This window comes from Euprymna scolopes, chromosome 11 (assembly GCF_053919585.1).
Source record: "Euprymna scolopes isolate OS-2025 chromosome 11, ASM5391958v1, whole genome shotgun sequence".
In the NCBI taxonomy this organism is placed as follows: domain Eukaryota; kingdom Metazoa; phylum Mollusca; class Cephalopoda; order Sepiida; family Sepiolidae; genus Euprymna; species Euprymna scolopes.
The window spans coordinates 139,559,205-139,578,051 of NC_136492.1; the positions used below are offsets into that span (position 1 = coordinate 139,559,205).

Genomic DNA, 18,847 nt, shown 5'->3' on the forward strand with positions numbered 1-18,847 from the left:
TCAGGCTTCTTGCCATAAACGCTATCCTTTACATAGCCCCAAAGCCAGAAATCAGGAGGGGCCAGATCTGGAGATCTGGCTGGCCATTCAACTGGGCCACGGCGACCAATCCATCGTTGTGGAAAAATTTCATCCAAGAAATAATATTAAACGAATAGAGATTATAATGGATCATATTGTTTTTTCTACCTTTAACATGTTACCTGACTTTTTGACCACCCTGTAGTAGCAGATGCACCAGCCCAAATGTGACAGTTGTACTCCATACATGGGTGAATGGTAGCTTTGTAGAGGTACAGGATACTTTCAGGCGTAAGTAACTTTCTAGCACATTAGAGCCCACTTTCTTTGCAGCAGCCTTAGCAATAATCTTGATGTATCTATTCCAACTCATGTTTCCTATGAATGTTAAGCCAAGGAACTTGAACGAAGTGCTCTCAGGTAAAGTATCTCTAGCCATAGCTATTGGTGGCTAGTAAGGTTTCATGTTATTAAAAGAAACAAGCTTTGTCTTGGCAGTGTTGAACGTTACCATCCATTTTTGACCCCATTCCACTACAAACTGAAGGTCTTCCTCAAGTGTTTTAGCCATTACCTTAGATATGTGCTCATTAGTTTTCCCCACTTGAATTATTTTATCTGTTATGCCATGGGTTTGAAAAATTCAAATTATCAATCCTCCTCCTCCTCCTCCTCCTAAAAAAATTCAGAAACCAGATTTTAAGGGAGTAGAATTGATTAAACATTGACTTTTACAAACTTTCTTTTTCACTTCATTTTCAGTGAAATATGGCTATTTGAAAAAAAAAAAAAAAAAAAACTTCTAAAATTTTTCTGTCGAAAGCAATTTTTTTTTTATATCAAAATTTAATATCTATATTATATTTCTTTTAGTCCGTCTGTTTCACTTTTTCTCTGTAATTACTGGGCCGATCTAAACTTTTTATGTGCACCTTTATGGTAAGGTGCAGTGTACTAAGTATTATGGTATCTGTTCATTGAACAGTAAAGGATTAAAAAGGATTAGTATTTATGCAAAACTAAGCATAGATTAAACCATATTTAACTATAAATTTGGCATAAAGCACTTCTAAGTAAACAGGTTATCATTTTTTTATGTTTTTTTTTTTTTTTTTTTTTTTTTTAAGACTAAACAGTCTACTTCTATCTTCTATAAAAGTAAAAAAAAAAAAAACCATAACATTTTTAACGTCTTAACAGGATTGGAATAGGAAATGTTAAAATATATATATACTGAGCAACTCGCTAAATTCATGTTTTCAAAAACTTTATGCATTCACACCTAATAAACCATGTACTTTGACCTGGTATCCTTATGAATATGCGAAAATGAACTGATGATTCATAACTGTTCTTCATACAACTTATATTCTTCTAATATTAGATATTATTCTAGTTGCTTCTAAGAACTGAAAACTTGTGAAACCCTCTTACTGTTGACTGTTTGCCTCCCATCTATAGTTGTGGGCTTTTTAAGACTACAGCTTCTGTCTTGCGATAATCATCTTTTGTTCTTGTTAGCTCCTTAAATCAAGTAGCTTCATGCCTTGTCTAGCGCGATTTCCATTAAAAAAAATAATTCATATGATTTCAAACTCTTTGGTGGCGGGGAACAAATCCCCCTACCTCTTAAAAAAGCCTAACCATATAAGATGTTAAGTTTACAAACATTACATATCTATATGGATGCTGGCTACCCTTGTCTATCAAACTTGCTTTAATATTGTTAAAAAAAAACCGTTACTTCCACAGTAGGACAATATAAATTGCCTTTTATCTTTCTGAAAACTTTGATTAGAATTCATAGATGACTTATCAAAATTGAGACCCAACGACCCAACATTATTCTCATTGCATTTCCAACAGAGACGCAGTATCTCTAAACTTATCCTATTTGGAACCAGAACCTGTTTTGCACAACTTAATTGTAGTCTTGCGATAATCATCTCTGGTCCCCCCTCGCCAATCTTTCACGAAAAACACCCATCTAGCTGAATCCACTGTGAAAAATTTCCCCCACTCTATATCTGTGCCTAAATCAAAACGTGGATTCCATGAACAAAGCTTCTTTCTTGGAACTGGTGCCTGTGGAACTCTGTTCCGTCTGCCTGTTTCCCTCCGGACTACAACTTGGATGTCTTCAAGTCCAATGTTAACAAATTCCTAATGAACCGCCCCCTTAATTAAACACTTCATCAAATCTCCACATTAACGTAATGTACTTGCAATAACCCTTATCCCTGAGTGGCTTCCGGGCCTTGATAAGTGGTGATCACTGTGTAAAAAAAAAAAAAAAAAAAAAAAAAAAAAGTCTGCTTTTGAAGTTTGCATATTTGTTTCTAATGAATCTAATTAGTTCCTTATTTAAACTGATAATTTGTCCAAAATTATGTAACTTGTACAGGTCACTTGGTTTATTATCTTCAAAAACTTCAAGTTAAAAGGAATTCATAAATTTGGCTCTTAATCAGTCAAGAAGATTTATAGTTAATTTCATATTCTTGAATCAACTTAATTTCTGTAATAGATTTAAATATACTGTTTATAATATATTCCTTATCCAAAACGTCTTTATTTAAAGTGTTATTTGATAGGTTATGTTGACTAATTATTTTGTGTTCATACACCTTTGGATGTTTTTTAAAGCTTTACTCATGCTAAGAATGCAATTAATAAATTTAAAGTGAAAATAACTAATTTATCTGTTAGATAAACTTTCTAAACCAAACAAAGGTCATTTTAAATTAGAAGTAACATTGTGAATTAGATAAATTTGAACTATTAGACAATGGAAGAACCAATATTTTTAATTTTCCAAATTTTCAGATACATTAGCTAAAATTCTAGTTACATCTGTACAAAAAAGTTTTATATCTATTCTGATTTTGAATTATTTTTATGTCAGCTCTGAAAGTTATTTGTTCACTAAGTAGATTAATTGAACCTAATTAATTTTGATACATTGAAATTATAAAAACTGTTGTAACAAATTGAATAATTGTCTCAATATTATTTTTCGAAAGATCTCTTAAAAGCAAGTTTAGAGTTGGGAATCGCTTAGTTTAGTACAAATAAAATATATCCAATATACTTAATGAAACAATTTTTTTATTTGGATTCGTCAGACTACTGCTCTCCTCTTGAGTGTCATTTTCAAAATGTTTCGGTCGAGGAATGTTTCTATTGAACTCAAGAATTTCTTGGTGTGGGCGACTGAAAAATACCATTGCGAATTACTTAGGATCTCTATCCAGTCATGGTTGATGAGACGAGAGCGTCGTGCTACCCCCATCAAATAAATAAAAGGGTTCTGTTATTCTGTCCAAATTCCCGAGTTCAACAGAAACATTCTTGAGTTTGACAAGCTACACCTGAAAAAAGTTGGAGATTATATTGACTGAAACATTGTGAAAATGACACTCAAAATGAGAACTCTGTATGTGTGTGTATATATATATATGTGTGTGTGTGTATATATATATATATATATTATATATATTATATATATTATATATTATATATTTTATATATATATATATATATTTTATATATATATTATATATTTTATATTTTAGTGTGTCAGTGCCAGTTTCTACCAAACTACTGTAAATTTTTGGTCTACAGACTTGAAACTTGATATATGAGGGATTTGGACCGATGGAACAAATTTGATTTGGGTTTTTAGCTGATAAAAATAGATGTTAAGGAGTAAAAATTGAAAAAAATGTGAGACTCGCAGGCATGAGTCGACTAAGTGTATATCTTGTATGCATGCTCCAATATATATTTATGTTTAATTACATTAATTTTTGAAGTTTCTGATATGCATATGAACTTAGATAAGATGGTAATGAATAAAGCTGGAGAGCTTCATATTTTGGTTTCGATTCTAACTGATGGCACCCAAGGCATTATTTTTTTCAAATCACTACTTTATATTGGGTACAATATAATAGAGTATTGGATCTATAATAATAAATATGAAATCTGCATAAATTATATATATTAGGTACAATATAATAGAGTATTAGATGTATAATAATAAATATGAAATCTGCATAAATTATATATATTAGGTACAATATAATAGAGTATTGGATCTATAATAATAAATATGAAATCTGCATAAATTATATATATTAGGTACAATATAATAGAGTATTAGATCTATAATAATAAATATGAAATCTGCATAAATTATATTTAAGCGTATTTTACAATGGAGCCATGCCGGGCGCCCACCACTATATATTCAATATCATATAATAATCAATAGAGAATTTGTTCTACAATATGAAATCTGCATAAATTATATATTTAAATGTATTTTAAAACTGCTTATATTATTCATACATGTCTGGTAGTCATTCTAATACACCTGCTCTATTAAAACAGGCATGTTATGTTGGTTTTGTATTTTTAATTGTTATCTGCAAACAAGACTATACACAAACTTGAAAACTTAAAAAAAAAAAAAAAAAGGTAAGATATCTTCTGATATAATTATTTTCAAATTAAGAACTACATTCTCGTTTATCTTTTCTCTGCACACCAAAGAAAACAACATTCCATTGAAATACACTTGGCCTTCGGGACAAGATCAAAGTGTAGTATCTGTTCTTTAAATGCTGCACTTCAATTTTTTGTTCTGTCTGTGGAGGAGAAATCCTTCACGACTGAGACAATTTTTATTTTTGTTCCTTTTCTCCATGTTAAAAAACGACCCTGATGTCTAACTCTGTCCGTGGGGAGGAATTGTAAATAGGAACGTTCAATTGAAATACATTCTTGTTTTAGTTATTTAACTAAATCCATCATGTTGCACACACTTACATAAAAGTTTCTCAGATTTACATCTACAAATATCTTTTAAAAATACATTTTGTTCTTCATCAAAGTTTCTTTCATCCAATAAAAAACATAAAAATATTGGCTCAATATTGATGTGTAGTATAAAAATCCAAACCTAATATTTTCTGTCACTTTCCTGTTCTCCTTTCAGAGAGAGATCTTTGTCCAATAAAAATAGAAATTTACCAATAATAATCCAAGAACAATACACAGCCATGCTGTAAAATAATAATAATGAAAAGGCAAAAATCAATGAATGAAAAGGGATTATTTTCAAAAGAAAAAAAAAATGAAATAGTTGAACTCTATGAAATTGAATACCTTCAATGTTCTGCAGAAAGCTTGAAGTAGATAAAGCACCTACAAGATCATGTTGATCGCTCAACTTCCCACCCTCTTGAAAAAGAACGCAAGTTAAACGTTTGAAGGGCAGTTGATTTTTGAGAGGTACCAAAGATTTGTCAGTGTGCCTCACCGGGCTTGCCGGGCTTGGTAGTTCCTTTTGGGCCTCTCAACCAAAATACTTTGCAGTGAAACTTGTTTGTTGGTCTAGTCACACAAAGATCTGCAGGCCTGCCATTCAACCTTGGTGAAATTATTATTGTTTATAAATTGGACTTGTTTTGCTTTGGAAGCTACCAACGTGTATGAAAATGACAAGCTGTGGGGAGAGCATGACGTCACAGAAATTAATGTATATATGACATCAGGATCTGGGGAAGAAGAGGGGGAGGAAAGGACATGTAGACACGGCAGTCTTTAACCACATAGCGGAACTTTTAAACAAGATGCAAGGCTCATTTTATCCTCCAAACTTTTAACAAGATTTTCGGACAAACATAGTGTCCCTGGCTTTAAAAATACATGTCGGGCAGCTTGGTGTGGGAACGACCGGTAATAAATGCCTGTGTTATCTCAACTGAAAACAAAAAAATTGTATCGAATTTCTTTCCTTTGTTTCTTTGCAAGACTTTCATACACAATGTCGGGTCAGTGTTATTATTTAACTGCAGCTTTACAAATGAATTGATTAATGAATAACTTTAGTCAGGAACGTGCAGAGCAGTCATTGCAGTGCAGTGAATGAGAGCACATGGAATGTTCACAACGTTTTCAAGATCTATTGGATAAGATGCACCCAAAACAAGCATACAATAGAACACTGGGATACAGCATTAAAATTAATAACAAAATACTGTACAGTATATAATACACATGTATGTAATCAGATAACATAAATAACACTGTAAGGTGGGGAAAATACTGTAACCAGGGGCCGGAAAAACATTTCACATCGTAACCTGAAAAAACCATATCCTAGGGCCATTGTATCCTGGGTTCTACTGTATTACTATGCGACTGCTTCCCTGCTGACTACAATAATCTTCAAGCTGAATGTTGAATATTGCTTGTTGGGCCGTCCTCTGAACTAATCAAACTTGGTAAAATGCTAACCTGTTGATTTTATAATTATGAATTTTGGAATATATATTCTAGGCAACAGAATGATTAATGTGTGCAAATTGTTTTTAGCATTTAAGGGTGTGACATGATGGGTTCCAAGATTTTCAAATGAGATGCAAGACCTTAAACCATTCTATTTTATACTTATTGGCACAACAAGCATTATATGGCCAATTAAAGATTTCTAAGCAGAAAAATAGGTGTGGCAGCATGAGGTATCGGGGGTATCATCTCATCGGCAATTTAAGTTTCCCATTTTTTCTTCTTGTTCAGTGTATATTTTATTTACCAACGATTGTCTCCTTATGGGATGTTGGTTAGAGTAAGTTTTTTTTATTGTTTTAATTTAAAACATTAAATAAAAGATGAACAAGCGGCGCTCGGTCCCCCTCTGGTGCTGCATATGAGATGATGCCACAAAAAATAGTGGAGAAGTGTGAAGGGCCAACATTTGCTTCATTTTTTAGCCAAGTTTCAGAAAAATCGAATGGAGGGGGTAAAGGCAAAGTGTCATTTAAAAAAATTTTGGGGGGGCATTTGTGATCCCTTTTGAGCTTCTGGGAATGCCGAATCCCAGTGAAGTGGACAAACAGTGCAGTTTCACGCCATAAGACGGCATGTACATTTGAATTCAGCACCATGGAAAATCACTATATAGACATATATATATCAAGTTTTGGAGTAATATGAAAAAAGAGCTCCAAAAGGGCATGTTTTTTTTTTTTTTTTAGCCCTAAAAGTCAGAGGGATGCGAACCCAAATTTTGCCAGGGTCAACCATACTGGATTTATCTCAAGAACAATGACCTCCATGTTTTGGCCAAGTTTCAGGAAAATCTAATGGATAGATCAAACGCTGTGGGCCAGAAAGTGTCATTTTTGGCGCATTTTTGACCTCTTTTGAATTTTTTTTACTGTGCACATCTATTTAATGAAATACAATTTGTGGCAAAATTTCAGGAAAAACTAATGGATGGTTATCTAGCAATCATCTGGAATAACGGACAGACGTACGGATGCCACTGAAAACATAGGTCCTCTCTGATAAATCGGGGTACCAATAAAAGTTACATAACTTTATTGTATCCTTAGATCAATAAGGAAAGAATGAGAAAAACCTCTTAAGCCATGGCATTTCAAGGCTAATGTTTCTCATAATACTGTCCCTTCTGATGAGAAGCATTTAGTTTGGAAATTCTATGGTCTAAAGAGGTTTTTCTTTTCTTTGCTTATTGATCTGATGATACAATAAAGTTATATGTAACTTGTATTAATCTGTTATTTAATTTCTCCTTAAGTGTTGAGCTTCATCTATCTTGATAAGTTTGCTTTGTTAAAGATATTCGTTGCTAACTTCAGTGTATTATGTGTGTTTCATTGTGTGTACGTGTATACGCTTCATCCTTGTGGAAATAACATATGTCAGACAATTCATATCTATTGAGACATGTTTGATTTGAAGACAACAGAATTTTCTTGTTTCGTATTTTTAATTATTGTCTTAGTAAACAACGTTCCAGTGGTAATTCATGGAATATGAATCCGGATGTTCTTTTATAGACCATATTATGCGCTTTCTATCATTGTGATTGTCTTTTGGAGTTGGTTTGTTTTGTTTTTATTATATTGTCTTTTTTTCTGTGTAGTTTTGATAGAAGGAAAAAGGTTATTATTGAGTTTTTCTTTATATCTGGAATAACTTTTTTTTTTTTTTTTTTTAAATGTATTTGGTTATATTAATTTAATTTAGTTTTTATGGTTGTATATTTGTTTTATTTATGCAACACATTTAATTGGTAATGTTAGGAGTGAAATTTAATGAACAATATTTTCATGCTTTCTGTAAGTGAAGCGTTTCTCCTACACTATAAATAAGAATATGTATTAAAATGAATGCACGTGACATTTCTCTGTTTTCTCTTGCCAGCATTACGCCAGCCGCTATGGTCATCTCTTTACCTGTGAAACCCTCATCGAGATGGGTGCAATTGTTAACTGTCAAACACGCAGTGGAAAATCCACGCCTTTACATAGATCTGCTTCAGGTGGACATTGTAATATAGTGAAGTTTCTCCTTGCTGAGAAAGCCAATCCCATAATTAAAGATGCTGATGGAAAAACAGCCTTACACAAGGTCAGCTGTTCTTTTTTATTTTTATTTTACTTATGTAGCTTGTGAAAATTCCTTAGTTAAATCTAGAAAATACTTTTATTTGTTTGTTAATTTAATTTTTATCACTTTTATAAAAACTGGAATTATTCTTTCCTCTACTATTTATGTACATAATGTTACGCGAGTTTTATCCTTTCCCTTTCCTATCACTGTTTGCATATGTGTAGTTGCTGCTATGTAGCAATTGTTTATACGCATTTCAGATGATTATTTACATTTTTTTAGACTACTGTTCTCTTGAGTTATCCACAGAATGTTTCAGTCGATATAACCTCCGACCTTCTTCCACAAAAACCTGTAGCGTAACACATAAATTACTTGGTAAAATTAAGTTGCAAGTTACAATCTTGTGGAGGTTGAAACTCATTCCTCGATGTGGGTAATACTTAAAATACTGAAGACTTCTACCCAGTCATGTTTGATGGAACAAACGGATTAAATAAAGGTTTGAAATTCCATTTCAGTTCAACAAGATACTTGAAGGCCGGGATTACATTGACTGAAATGTTAAAATACTCAAAATAATATGGATTTTAGTAAAAATGTTGTGTGGAGATCTTCAGTAACTGAATTATTTATTTGTAAAAAAGAATGTTTCCTTTTGCCTTCAAGTGTTCATTTTAGTTTATGTCTTAGATAATCTGTATGAAATGATATTAGACTTAAATTAGGCTGAAAAAAAAGCGGATATGCAAAATAAGTGTGCTTGAGAAGAAGGAAAAAAGAGAAAAATACACCATGTGCTCAGGACAGAAGCAAAGTGGGTGTCGAAGAGAATGGATGTGTGAAGTCAAAGATGAGAATAGGTTGGCCTAGCATGTTGTCAGAAGGAAGAGAAATGCCTGTCCAACTAAAATGGACTGTTGGCAGAGAGAGACTTTTAAAGTGATGCCGAAAGTAATGGTAACAGATGCTTTAGTTAAAAAAAAAAATGCCGACTTGTATATTTTTTTTCTTTTGTTTAACTGCAACGTTATAGAAATATAACATGAATTGCCTGGATATTTCTGGCTAATACTGTCAAGCAAATGACAATGTCATTTGCTTGATTTTTATTTTCCAGATCCTTAATAGCAATATGTAATTTCACTTTTTTATTAAGCCCAGATCCACATTTTCTGTTTATGTTTTTCATAAGATTGTAATAGGGTCTGTGACATCAATTATGAGAGATGTGATATTAATGAATTTCTCTGTAATATCTTTGCTAATTAAAAGCATGCTTAATTTATTTTAAAAATACAAATTACCTTTTGAAATCGTAATTTTTTATTTTAAGATAATAGAAATTGAATAGTTCTAGAAACTGTCCTTTTAAGTGTTAAAACCAAAGAAAATGATATTGAAGTTTTGTGAGTTTTTAATTCAGGTTGGCATCACAAATAATACAAACTTTATTTTAAAGTTGTTTGGTAGTAATGTCCAAATGATGACAAATCAATTTTTGCATTTTAAACAATTTGTGACTGAAATAGAAATTAGGTTATTAGATCTGTTCAAAAGTCCGGTTGGTCTTAAATAAACATGTCAATGACACATTTTTTGCTTAAAGAAGTTACATCTGAAGAGTGGATAAAAACGATTTTTATACAAATTAGAAGCACGAATGAACTTTAATTGAAACCAGATATTTCTAATCAACAGTTTAATCAATATCACATTAATATCATTAGAAGTTTTTTTAATTCTTAATTAATTTATCTTATAAGGTTAAAACAATATTAGTTTTTTGGTTTTTTTTACTAATATATTTTGATATATTTTGCAATAAAATTTTAAAGTTGTCTTCTAATATAAATATTAATAATAGAAAGTTCATTTAAATAGCTCAATAGTGCAATAGTAGAGCTATAAATACTTTTAATATTATATTGCTTGTCTGGGAACAGATGCATATTAATGCTCGTCCCCCTCCCAAAAGGGCCAGTTTATTATACAAATATACAATTGTTTCAGCCCAGACTGATATGTTTTTATGTATAGTTATCTGTATGTTTTTATTTTTATTCCAGTATAGACATTTTACTAAGAATATACATGTACATTTGTATAATAAATTTACTGGCTTTTTAAAAACAAATTTGTATTTTTTGTTTTTAGTTTATTTAATTTTAACCAGCAGTATTCTGTTCCCAGTGAATCCATATAATGTATATGTAATTTTACACATTGTGTGTATATATATATATATATATATATATATATATATATATATATTTATACAATGTGAACCAAAGATGAACATTTACTCTAGGGTATAGTTGAAATTTGAATAATTGAAAAAAGCTGGAAAGACATTTTTTTTTTTTTTGTGTTAGTTTACAAGGAATCCTATAATGAATTTAAAAATCCTTGTGATTATCTTGGATTTCCCATTCAGCATTAAAAAACGTACTTTCTATATTCATAACACAAAATTAAAACATGTTTATTGTCAAGCTTTGAAAAAAACAACAACTTTTTTTAATAAAAAGAAATAATCGTCCTCATGCATGGATTTATCCATATAATCTCATTATAATAATTTTTTATGTTCGGTTTAACATTGGCAAATAAACTAATATTTGATTTTTTTTCAACCTCATTTTGTGATACTATCAATGTCCCCCTTCCTTGTGTTAGGGAGAAAAGAAAACCCTATGAATAAAAAAGAGATTAAAATTTTTTTTAATTATGTGACTCGGTTGATGACTGAAGCCCACTGCATGATTTACACTGCACAGGAAGACAGGATTTGGGTTTTGAGTGGACGTCGCTGATTGTTATTTTAGTATGTGACGCTCTGTTGCTGCTTGCTCATAGTTGTTGAAGAAGGCCATCCCGCTATCACATGTGGAATCCCAAATGTCTCTGTCCACTGCTAATGTCTCCAAACGATTGAAGGGGATATTGCAGCACTTTAGGATGACCTTGATGCAGTCTTTGTTTCTTTGGGCAGCTGACGTTTCATTGGCCATGAGTGAAATGACAGAGTACTCATCGAGGTAGTCTATTTGAGGGCATCTTAATGTGGTCAAACCAACGAAGTTGATGACTGATAAGGAGTGACTCTAAAGGGGCAACACCAACTCTCCTGCAAATCTCTGAATGGGTCACTTGTGCCACCAATGGAGGGCAAGGATCCGCTGTGGTCATCTGATGTGAAATGACTCCAGTAGCCTGATGTGACAGCGATACGGAACCCATGCCTCAGAGCCATACAGGAGGGTGGGTATGGCAACTTTGTTGTACACAGTGACCTTTTTATGGGTCTTGAGGTTGCGGTTAGCAAACACTCAGTCATTCAGGCGGCCAGAAGAGGTGAGATTAAGATGGTGCTGAGCTTCATTGCCAAGGTTGCAGGAGAATAAGGTAAAAAGATTAAGTTGATCAGTAGAACAAAATTTATTGGAGTTAGCTTAGTAGAATGATAATGGAGAGGAATGTATTCACTAGCTAGCACAAATGAAGCTCCAGTAGGATTGTTAATCAAGGTGTAAGAGTTAATGGGACAAAGGATCAGACAATATATTTAGTTTATGGAAAGTTTTCGGAGTGGCAATGAGTTGTGACTGTTTAAAATCTTGAGTTTGCAAGAGTTAAGGACAGTTTATAGTAGAGGGCAGGCAGTGGCTTGGAGCAGATAGAAATGAGATGATATCAGCTGATGAACTTGACCTTGATAGAAGATGTAGCTGTTGATATTGGCGCTTAGAGGATTGATTTCTCTGATGGTGTCATAAATACCCAGAGCTCAACTGATACATGCAAAATATTTTTGAGTCATTTCTTTTCTTTCCAGTTTGTATTTTGAGTTTTTATTTTTTTTTATATTATACTTGTGAACCTCTGCGCATCCCTCATCATAAACCAATTTGACATAAGAAAAAAGCCTCAAATGCAACTGAACAGTTTCTTTAATCCACTGAATAGAACATCTTTACATGTAAAATGTATTTATATGTTTAAAAAAAAAAATAGTTAATGTTTTTCAAAAATTAAAAATATTTTAATTTGGAAATAACATCAGCAATGTTTATGCACAAAAGCTATGCGAATATGTAACTTTATATTGAATTCGTATGGTCCATTTCAACTGAACATTTTTTAAAAATTTGGTACAATATTTTTTTACTATCTGTCAGTCTATTTTGAAAAATAGATGGTATTGCTAAAGGATAAACTGAAGATGAGGAAATCTCTCTCACTGCAGTCTTTTTCAAATTGTCCTTCATACAGTCTTAGTGCTTTTGTAATATATACGTAAACTGTTCTCTAAGCACCGGTTCAGTATAAAAAGCTGTTTTAGTGTATTGTCATCCTCAATCTTTAGATCAGTGAACTAAACATAACCCTTGACTCAAACATATTTATACTTCTGATAGATCCATTAGTAGAAATAAGGACACAAACGCATTGAAGTTGAAGCAGGCTATTTCAATTTATTTAACCATATTGATTTGGTTAAATAAGCTTGGTTAAACTTTAATGACCTGTTTCTGTCCTTATTTCTATTAGCATGGTGCCTTGCTTATCCACTATTCCATAAATTAATTTCCAATCATTTGCTCTGTCATGTATATATTATAATATGGCAATTAAGCTATACAAAATTTTCTGAGTTTCTGCAATAACCTAATGAATTCTTACAAGGATCAAACACGGAAAGTTCTGTCTAGCTTAATTGCCATATTTTCAAAACTTACTACCTAACTCTACTTACATATTGAGAACTGTTGAAGTAACTACTGAAAATAGATCCATTAAATTTTATGTAAATACATGGAATAATATATATATATATATATATATATATATATCCCCGAAACAGTGTTTCATGGTAAACAACTGATGATCCCTTCAAGAACATTGGTACTATTGTTTGTTCATGTAAGTAAAACTATTCAGAGATACAGGAGATTAATTGACTTACTGACAACGAAGGACAATTTTTTAAATTTAATTTTTTTGTTTTAGTTTTAAAGAAACTTCCAATATATATATATATATATATATATATATATTTGTGTGGGTGTTTAATATTTTCCTTTATTTTTTTTCTTTTTTTTTTTCTTTCAGGCAGCTGAAAATGGTCACATAGAAATCATGTATCACTTGTTGTCTCATTCCCCTGCATTAATGACTCTCACTGATAATAAAGGCAAAACTGCTTCGGAATATATTCCAGATGATAAAAAGCAGGAAGCACAAATGTTAAACTCCATTGGAAATGATGACTACTGAAAAAAATATTTACTATTTCTAAAATTGAAATTTTCAGCCAAACATTTTTTTATTTATATTTTCTTATATAATATTTTGAGTATTTATCCTCTAAAGCAGAGGTCGCCAAACTTTTTTAATTTGAAATGGCCAGATAAGAGATTTTTTTTTTTTTTTTTTTTTTCAAGTTTTGTGGCCAATGGGCAACTGTTACAATTTTGGTACTCATCCAGAATGTTATCATCGGAATTGTCTGGGCGATTATGAGTGCCTTTAACTTATTACAAAAAAAAAAAAAAAAAAAGAAACAATCAAAACATGTTTGCCATCATTGGTTTATTATAAAGAAAATGTGAATATTTATCTTTTTCTATATTTTTTTTACAAAAGAAATCATTAAAATAAATTTGTTTGCTATCAGTTGTTTGTTATTCAAAACCTGAATATTTATTCACTTTACAATGAACGTTTTTTTTTGTTTTTTTTTTAAGCTGTAGTGTAGTTCTTTTAGGCGACAAATTTATTGTTACACCCTGTACAATGGGTACATTTGTTGAATTCTGATTAATTTTATCATTGTTTTTCTTTTATCATTGAGAGTACTATCCGATAATTTCTTTTTTATCTAGCATTTTAAAATTGGATTTTTATTGAAACGGAAATTATTAAAAGCAAGACACTAAGTCCAACATCGTATTTACTGATAATAAACTCTTATCACACAGACATTCCATCAATATCTTATGTCATAAAATATAGTTTGAAGATTGTTTGATTGCATTCCAGTGCAAAATATGCATTAAAGGCATAAGATGAGGAAGCCGTTCGAAAAGTAGACAGAAGAAAAAGTTGATAACATTTGTGACTGGATAAACATGCACATTGCAAACGTCTTGACTATTGTAAGGATTGGCGGACACTTAGCCATGTTATTGTAAGTGGGGGGGAACCAATACTGTTATAAGTTTGTGACTGTTCCCATAAAAATACACCTGAAGCAGATCCGAGGTTACATTGGCCAAAATTAAAAAATAATCAAATTTTACCCAACTTCCAGCATAAAGGTTTACTACACTCCAACAATTCATATATATATATATGTGTGTGTGTATGTATATATATATATATATATATACTAGCTGTACCCTGCCATGCGTTGCTGTGGCTCAAATTGGCGCAATGGAAAAAGTTCCAAAATGAGAAAAAACATGTTTCTAATAGGTTTAAATTTCCATTTTGCATGGGTACACAGTTTTTGTTGTTCCATTTTCTTAGCTGATATAGAGATTTTCCGGTTTGGTGACTCTTGAATATGTAACATAAATTGTCCATGTGAAAAAACAGTCAGTGTGTAACTGTAAGGCCCACAATTGTAAAGATTGTTCCCTGTGCTTTGTTGATGGCTATTGCAAATTACAATAAAATTGGAAAGTGCAATTTGCTAAAGTGTAATGATGTATCCGGTGGAATCATAGGAATGCATGGAATGAAGATATATTCATCTGTGAAAGGTCCTGTTAAGATTGTTGTTTCTATGATATTGTTTGTTAATTTTTTTTTTTTTTTTTTACTGCAAGCTATGTGCCATTGCAAAGCTTGGATTGGTTTATATTTCACATGATAATTAGTACACCAAATTTCAGTTGCAATACATGCGGTGGCATCCCTGGCAAATATAACTGTTGGATAATTAACCACTTTATTTGCTTTCACAACAGTGTCGATGGATTTGTATTTGACTACCTCACTTGGAATTTTACATTTAATTATAGCGTTAAGTTCATGGGCATCTTTGTATTGACCTGCAAGAATAGCTCATTCACTCAGTCAAATGGAATTCTTATATTTTGAATACCTGCAAAAACCTTTTAAACTAACTATTCTTTTGATGAAATAAAATTACAGAAATTACAGAAGTTAAAAGTCAAAGAATTTTGCCCTTAACTCTGATCAGCTGGCACTTTTTCGTACCCAATTTCCTACAAGTGATGCAAAAGTTTTTGTGCGGATCGAACAGTCTGCAACTGTACATGCATATTTTGAGTTAAGTTTAATGTCTTCACATGGAACAAAAAAGTAGAGTATTTGAGGCAAGCATTTATTTCATCTGCTGGTGTTGATTGAAGAATAACAGGTAACATTTGTCTGAAATCTCCTGCAAGCAATATTACTGCATTCCCAAATGGTCTGAAATCGCCACGCAAATCTTGCAAGGATCGACCAAGAGCCTCAAGTGATTTTTTGTGTACCATTGTGCATTCATCCTAAACAATAAGTTTGCATTTTTGCAATATTTTTCCCCATATTGGATGTTTTGGAGATGTCGAACATGAGATTTTTGAAAAATTGAATGTTTTAAAGTAGAATAAATAATTCTTCTACTTGGCAGCAAGGTCGCAGGTATTCCTCATGCAGCAAGGGCTAAGGCTATGTCATTTTGTTACCAAATGGCTGCCAAAATCAATTTAATTAGAAAGGTTTTACCAGTTACTTCTGGTGCTGTTCAAGGTAGCAGTAATTTCCAAATAACTTCTATGCTCACAGTCAGTAAATTAGGTGACTAAAATAGGATTTATCCATGTTTTGACAATGCCTTATTCACTGTAATTAATTTAGGAGACTAAAATAGGATGAGGGATTAGAGATGGACAGATAGAGAGGAAGATATATAGATAGAAAAGAGACAGTGAGAGGAAAATAGAGAAGGAGATAGAGAGATAAAGGGATTGATAGATAAACAGAGAGAGGGGGAGAGTTAGAAACAGAGAGGGATGAAACAGAGGAAAGGAGAGAGATAGAGGGAGTTAGAGAGAGAAAGGGGCTCAAAGAGAGATGGAGAGGGTGATATAGAGAGAAAGATAGATTGAGAGAGGGAAAGGGAGAGATGGATAGAGAGAGATATTGAGAGAGGGGGAGAGAAACAGAAGGTGAACTACACTTCACCGTTTTTTTCCTCGTTCAGTAGAGAAGAAATCTTTCGAGACTGAGGCAATTTTAATGTTTTGTTATTATCCAGAGTACCCCTTTTTTTTTGGGGGGGGGGGGGCTAGATTTTCCTCGCATTAGAAACCGACCGGGTTATCTGTACTTTCACTTAACAAATTAATAAAAGAAAAACATATTGTAAAATTTGAATTTAACAGGAAAATACTATTTTAAAAAATAGCACGGTAACATAAGTGCATAAGTGCCACTTTAGGTACTCCTTGGGCGTTGAGTTCCATGGTGACCAGCATAATTATTTAATGGTCGCTCCCTTAGCCCCCCCCCCAGTCAAGGCTAATGCATGCGCACGTAACATTTTTTTATTTACTGACGTTGGCTTAGTAACTAAACGATTTATTGATAATTTCGTAATCCTTAAACGCATGCCGGAAGATTTAATTATTGTTGTAATGAAAAAAAAAAAGTTTCATTCAACACAAAACCAAAAACACATATTAATGATAAATGATTTATTATTCTATTCATTGAAATTTACTAATTTTTAAATAAAAAAGTAAAAAAAAAAAAAGTTAATAAAAAAAAATAGTTGCTTATGTGCGCATAAACAACTTGTTTTTTTTTTTTTTTTTTTTTTTTTTAGATTAGGTTCACCTTATAATCACCCCCCCCACCTCCTCATCTTAAGAACAGCTTCCGGAATAAACACCACTTTTGGAGGTGGGGGGGGGGCTATTTGCAAAATTTAACTGATATTTGTTGTCAGCATACCCACCCGTAAATACTATTAAAAAAAAAAGGAGGGGTTCAGTGGCCATGGCAGAGAGGTAGATTTATTTATCAATAAAAGTTGCAGAGAAGTAAATTTATTTATCAGTAAAAGTCGTCATTTAAAAAAGAAAATTGTGGCGGTGGACCTAAATGTTTTGTTTTCGCACTATTCAACAATTTGTTCGTCCGCGCATGTAAATTAAAAAATATTTGTAAAAGTGAGAAGTTATCAGTAAATGATTTAGTTTTTTTTTAAAAAATTTATTTATTTATTTATTTTTTTTTTTTACATTAGGTCCACCTCCACAAATGTTAAGAACGGCTTTCAGAATAAACACCCCCAACCTCTCCATGTTAACAACGGATTTCGGAATAAACACCTGGGGGGGGGGGATGTTAAAAAAAAAAGTCGATAAAAGTCGTCATTTAAAAAGAAATTTAAAATCAAATGTTTGTAAAAGTGAGAAATTATTAATAAATGTTTAGTAACATTTTTTGGTGCTAATGCAGAGAGAATGATCCGCGCTATTTTTTAAATCGTGTTTTTTTTTTTTTTTTTTTTTTTTTTTTTTTTAAATCAATTGCAAGGTTAAAGTACAGAATAGGTACAAAACACCCTCCCCATGTTAAGAATGGCTTTTTAAATAATAACGTTATTATTTCAGCATGGATCACTCTCTGCATGAGTACCCATTTTTCTTTTAATATTCATAAAAAGTAAAACTTTTTTCAAAATAAATAAATAAATAAATGTTTGTAAATGTGATAAATAATCGTTTAGTTACGGCAACGTCAGTAAATAAAATGTTACGTGCGGGGTGAGGTGGGAGACTAAGGGAGCAACTATTATTTTTTTCTACTGGTCGCCATGGAACTCAACGCCCAAGGAGTACCAAAATGTAATTTTTTTTTTGTCAAATAAATAAATTTCAAGCAATTTTTGCAATAAATAATAGATAGCAACTTCGTTGATTTTACAACTCGCCCCAGCATATTATAAACACCCTAACTTCCCCATGTTAAGAACGCCTTTCGAGGTTTATGGAAGGGCGTCTTTTTTTGTTTTTTTTAACATGGGGGGGGGTTAGGGTGTTTATAATACGTTGAGGCATGTAAAAATGAAACGGTTTAGAAAAAGTTAAAACAAACTTTTTTATGTAAACAATGCCGTGAAAATAAACTAAACAATTAAAACGTAATGTTTCATGAGTGAAAAGCCTTAACATAAATAAAATTAAAAAAATTGGTAAGTACATAAATGAATTTAAATTTTTAAAATATGGGATTATTTTTTTTATTTATTTTTTTATTTTTTTTTGTGTGTGTGTGTGTGTGTGTGTGTGTGCTAATGCAGAGAGTGATCCGCGCTATTTTTTAAAAATCGTTTTCCACGTTTAATTAGTTTTATGTTTTTATTCGATTG

At 31.9% G+C, this 18,847-nt stretch overlaps 1 protein-coding gene across 1 annotated transcript in view; it reads left to right on the forward strand.

Moving 5' to 3' along the window:
- Positions 1–14,130, forward strand: part of LOC145288093 (ankyrin repeat and FYVE domain-containing protein 1-like) — a 33,776-nt gene extending 19,646 nt beyond the window's left edge. Inside the window, exons 2-3 of the mRNA XM_080136148.1 lie at positions 8,263–8,469; positions 13,567–14,130. Of these exons, the coding sequence (XP_079992274.1) occupies positions 8,263–8,469; positions 13,567–13,731 (372 nt within the window). The 3' untranslated portion in view covers positions 13,732–14,130. The remainder of the gene's footprint in view (positions 1–8,262; positions 8,470–13,566) is intronic.
- The last annotated feature ends 4,717 nt before the right edge of the window (positions 14,131–18,847 follow it).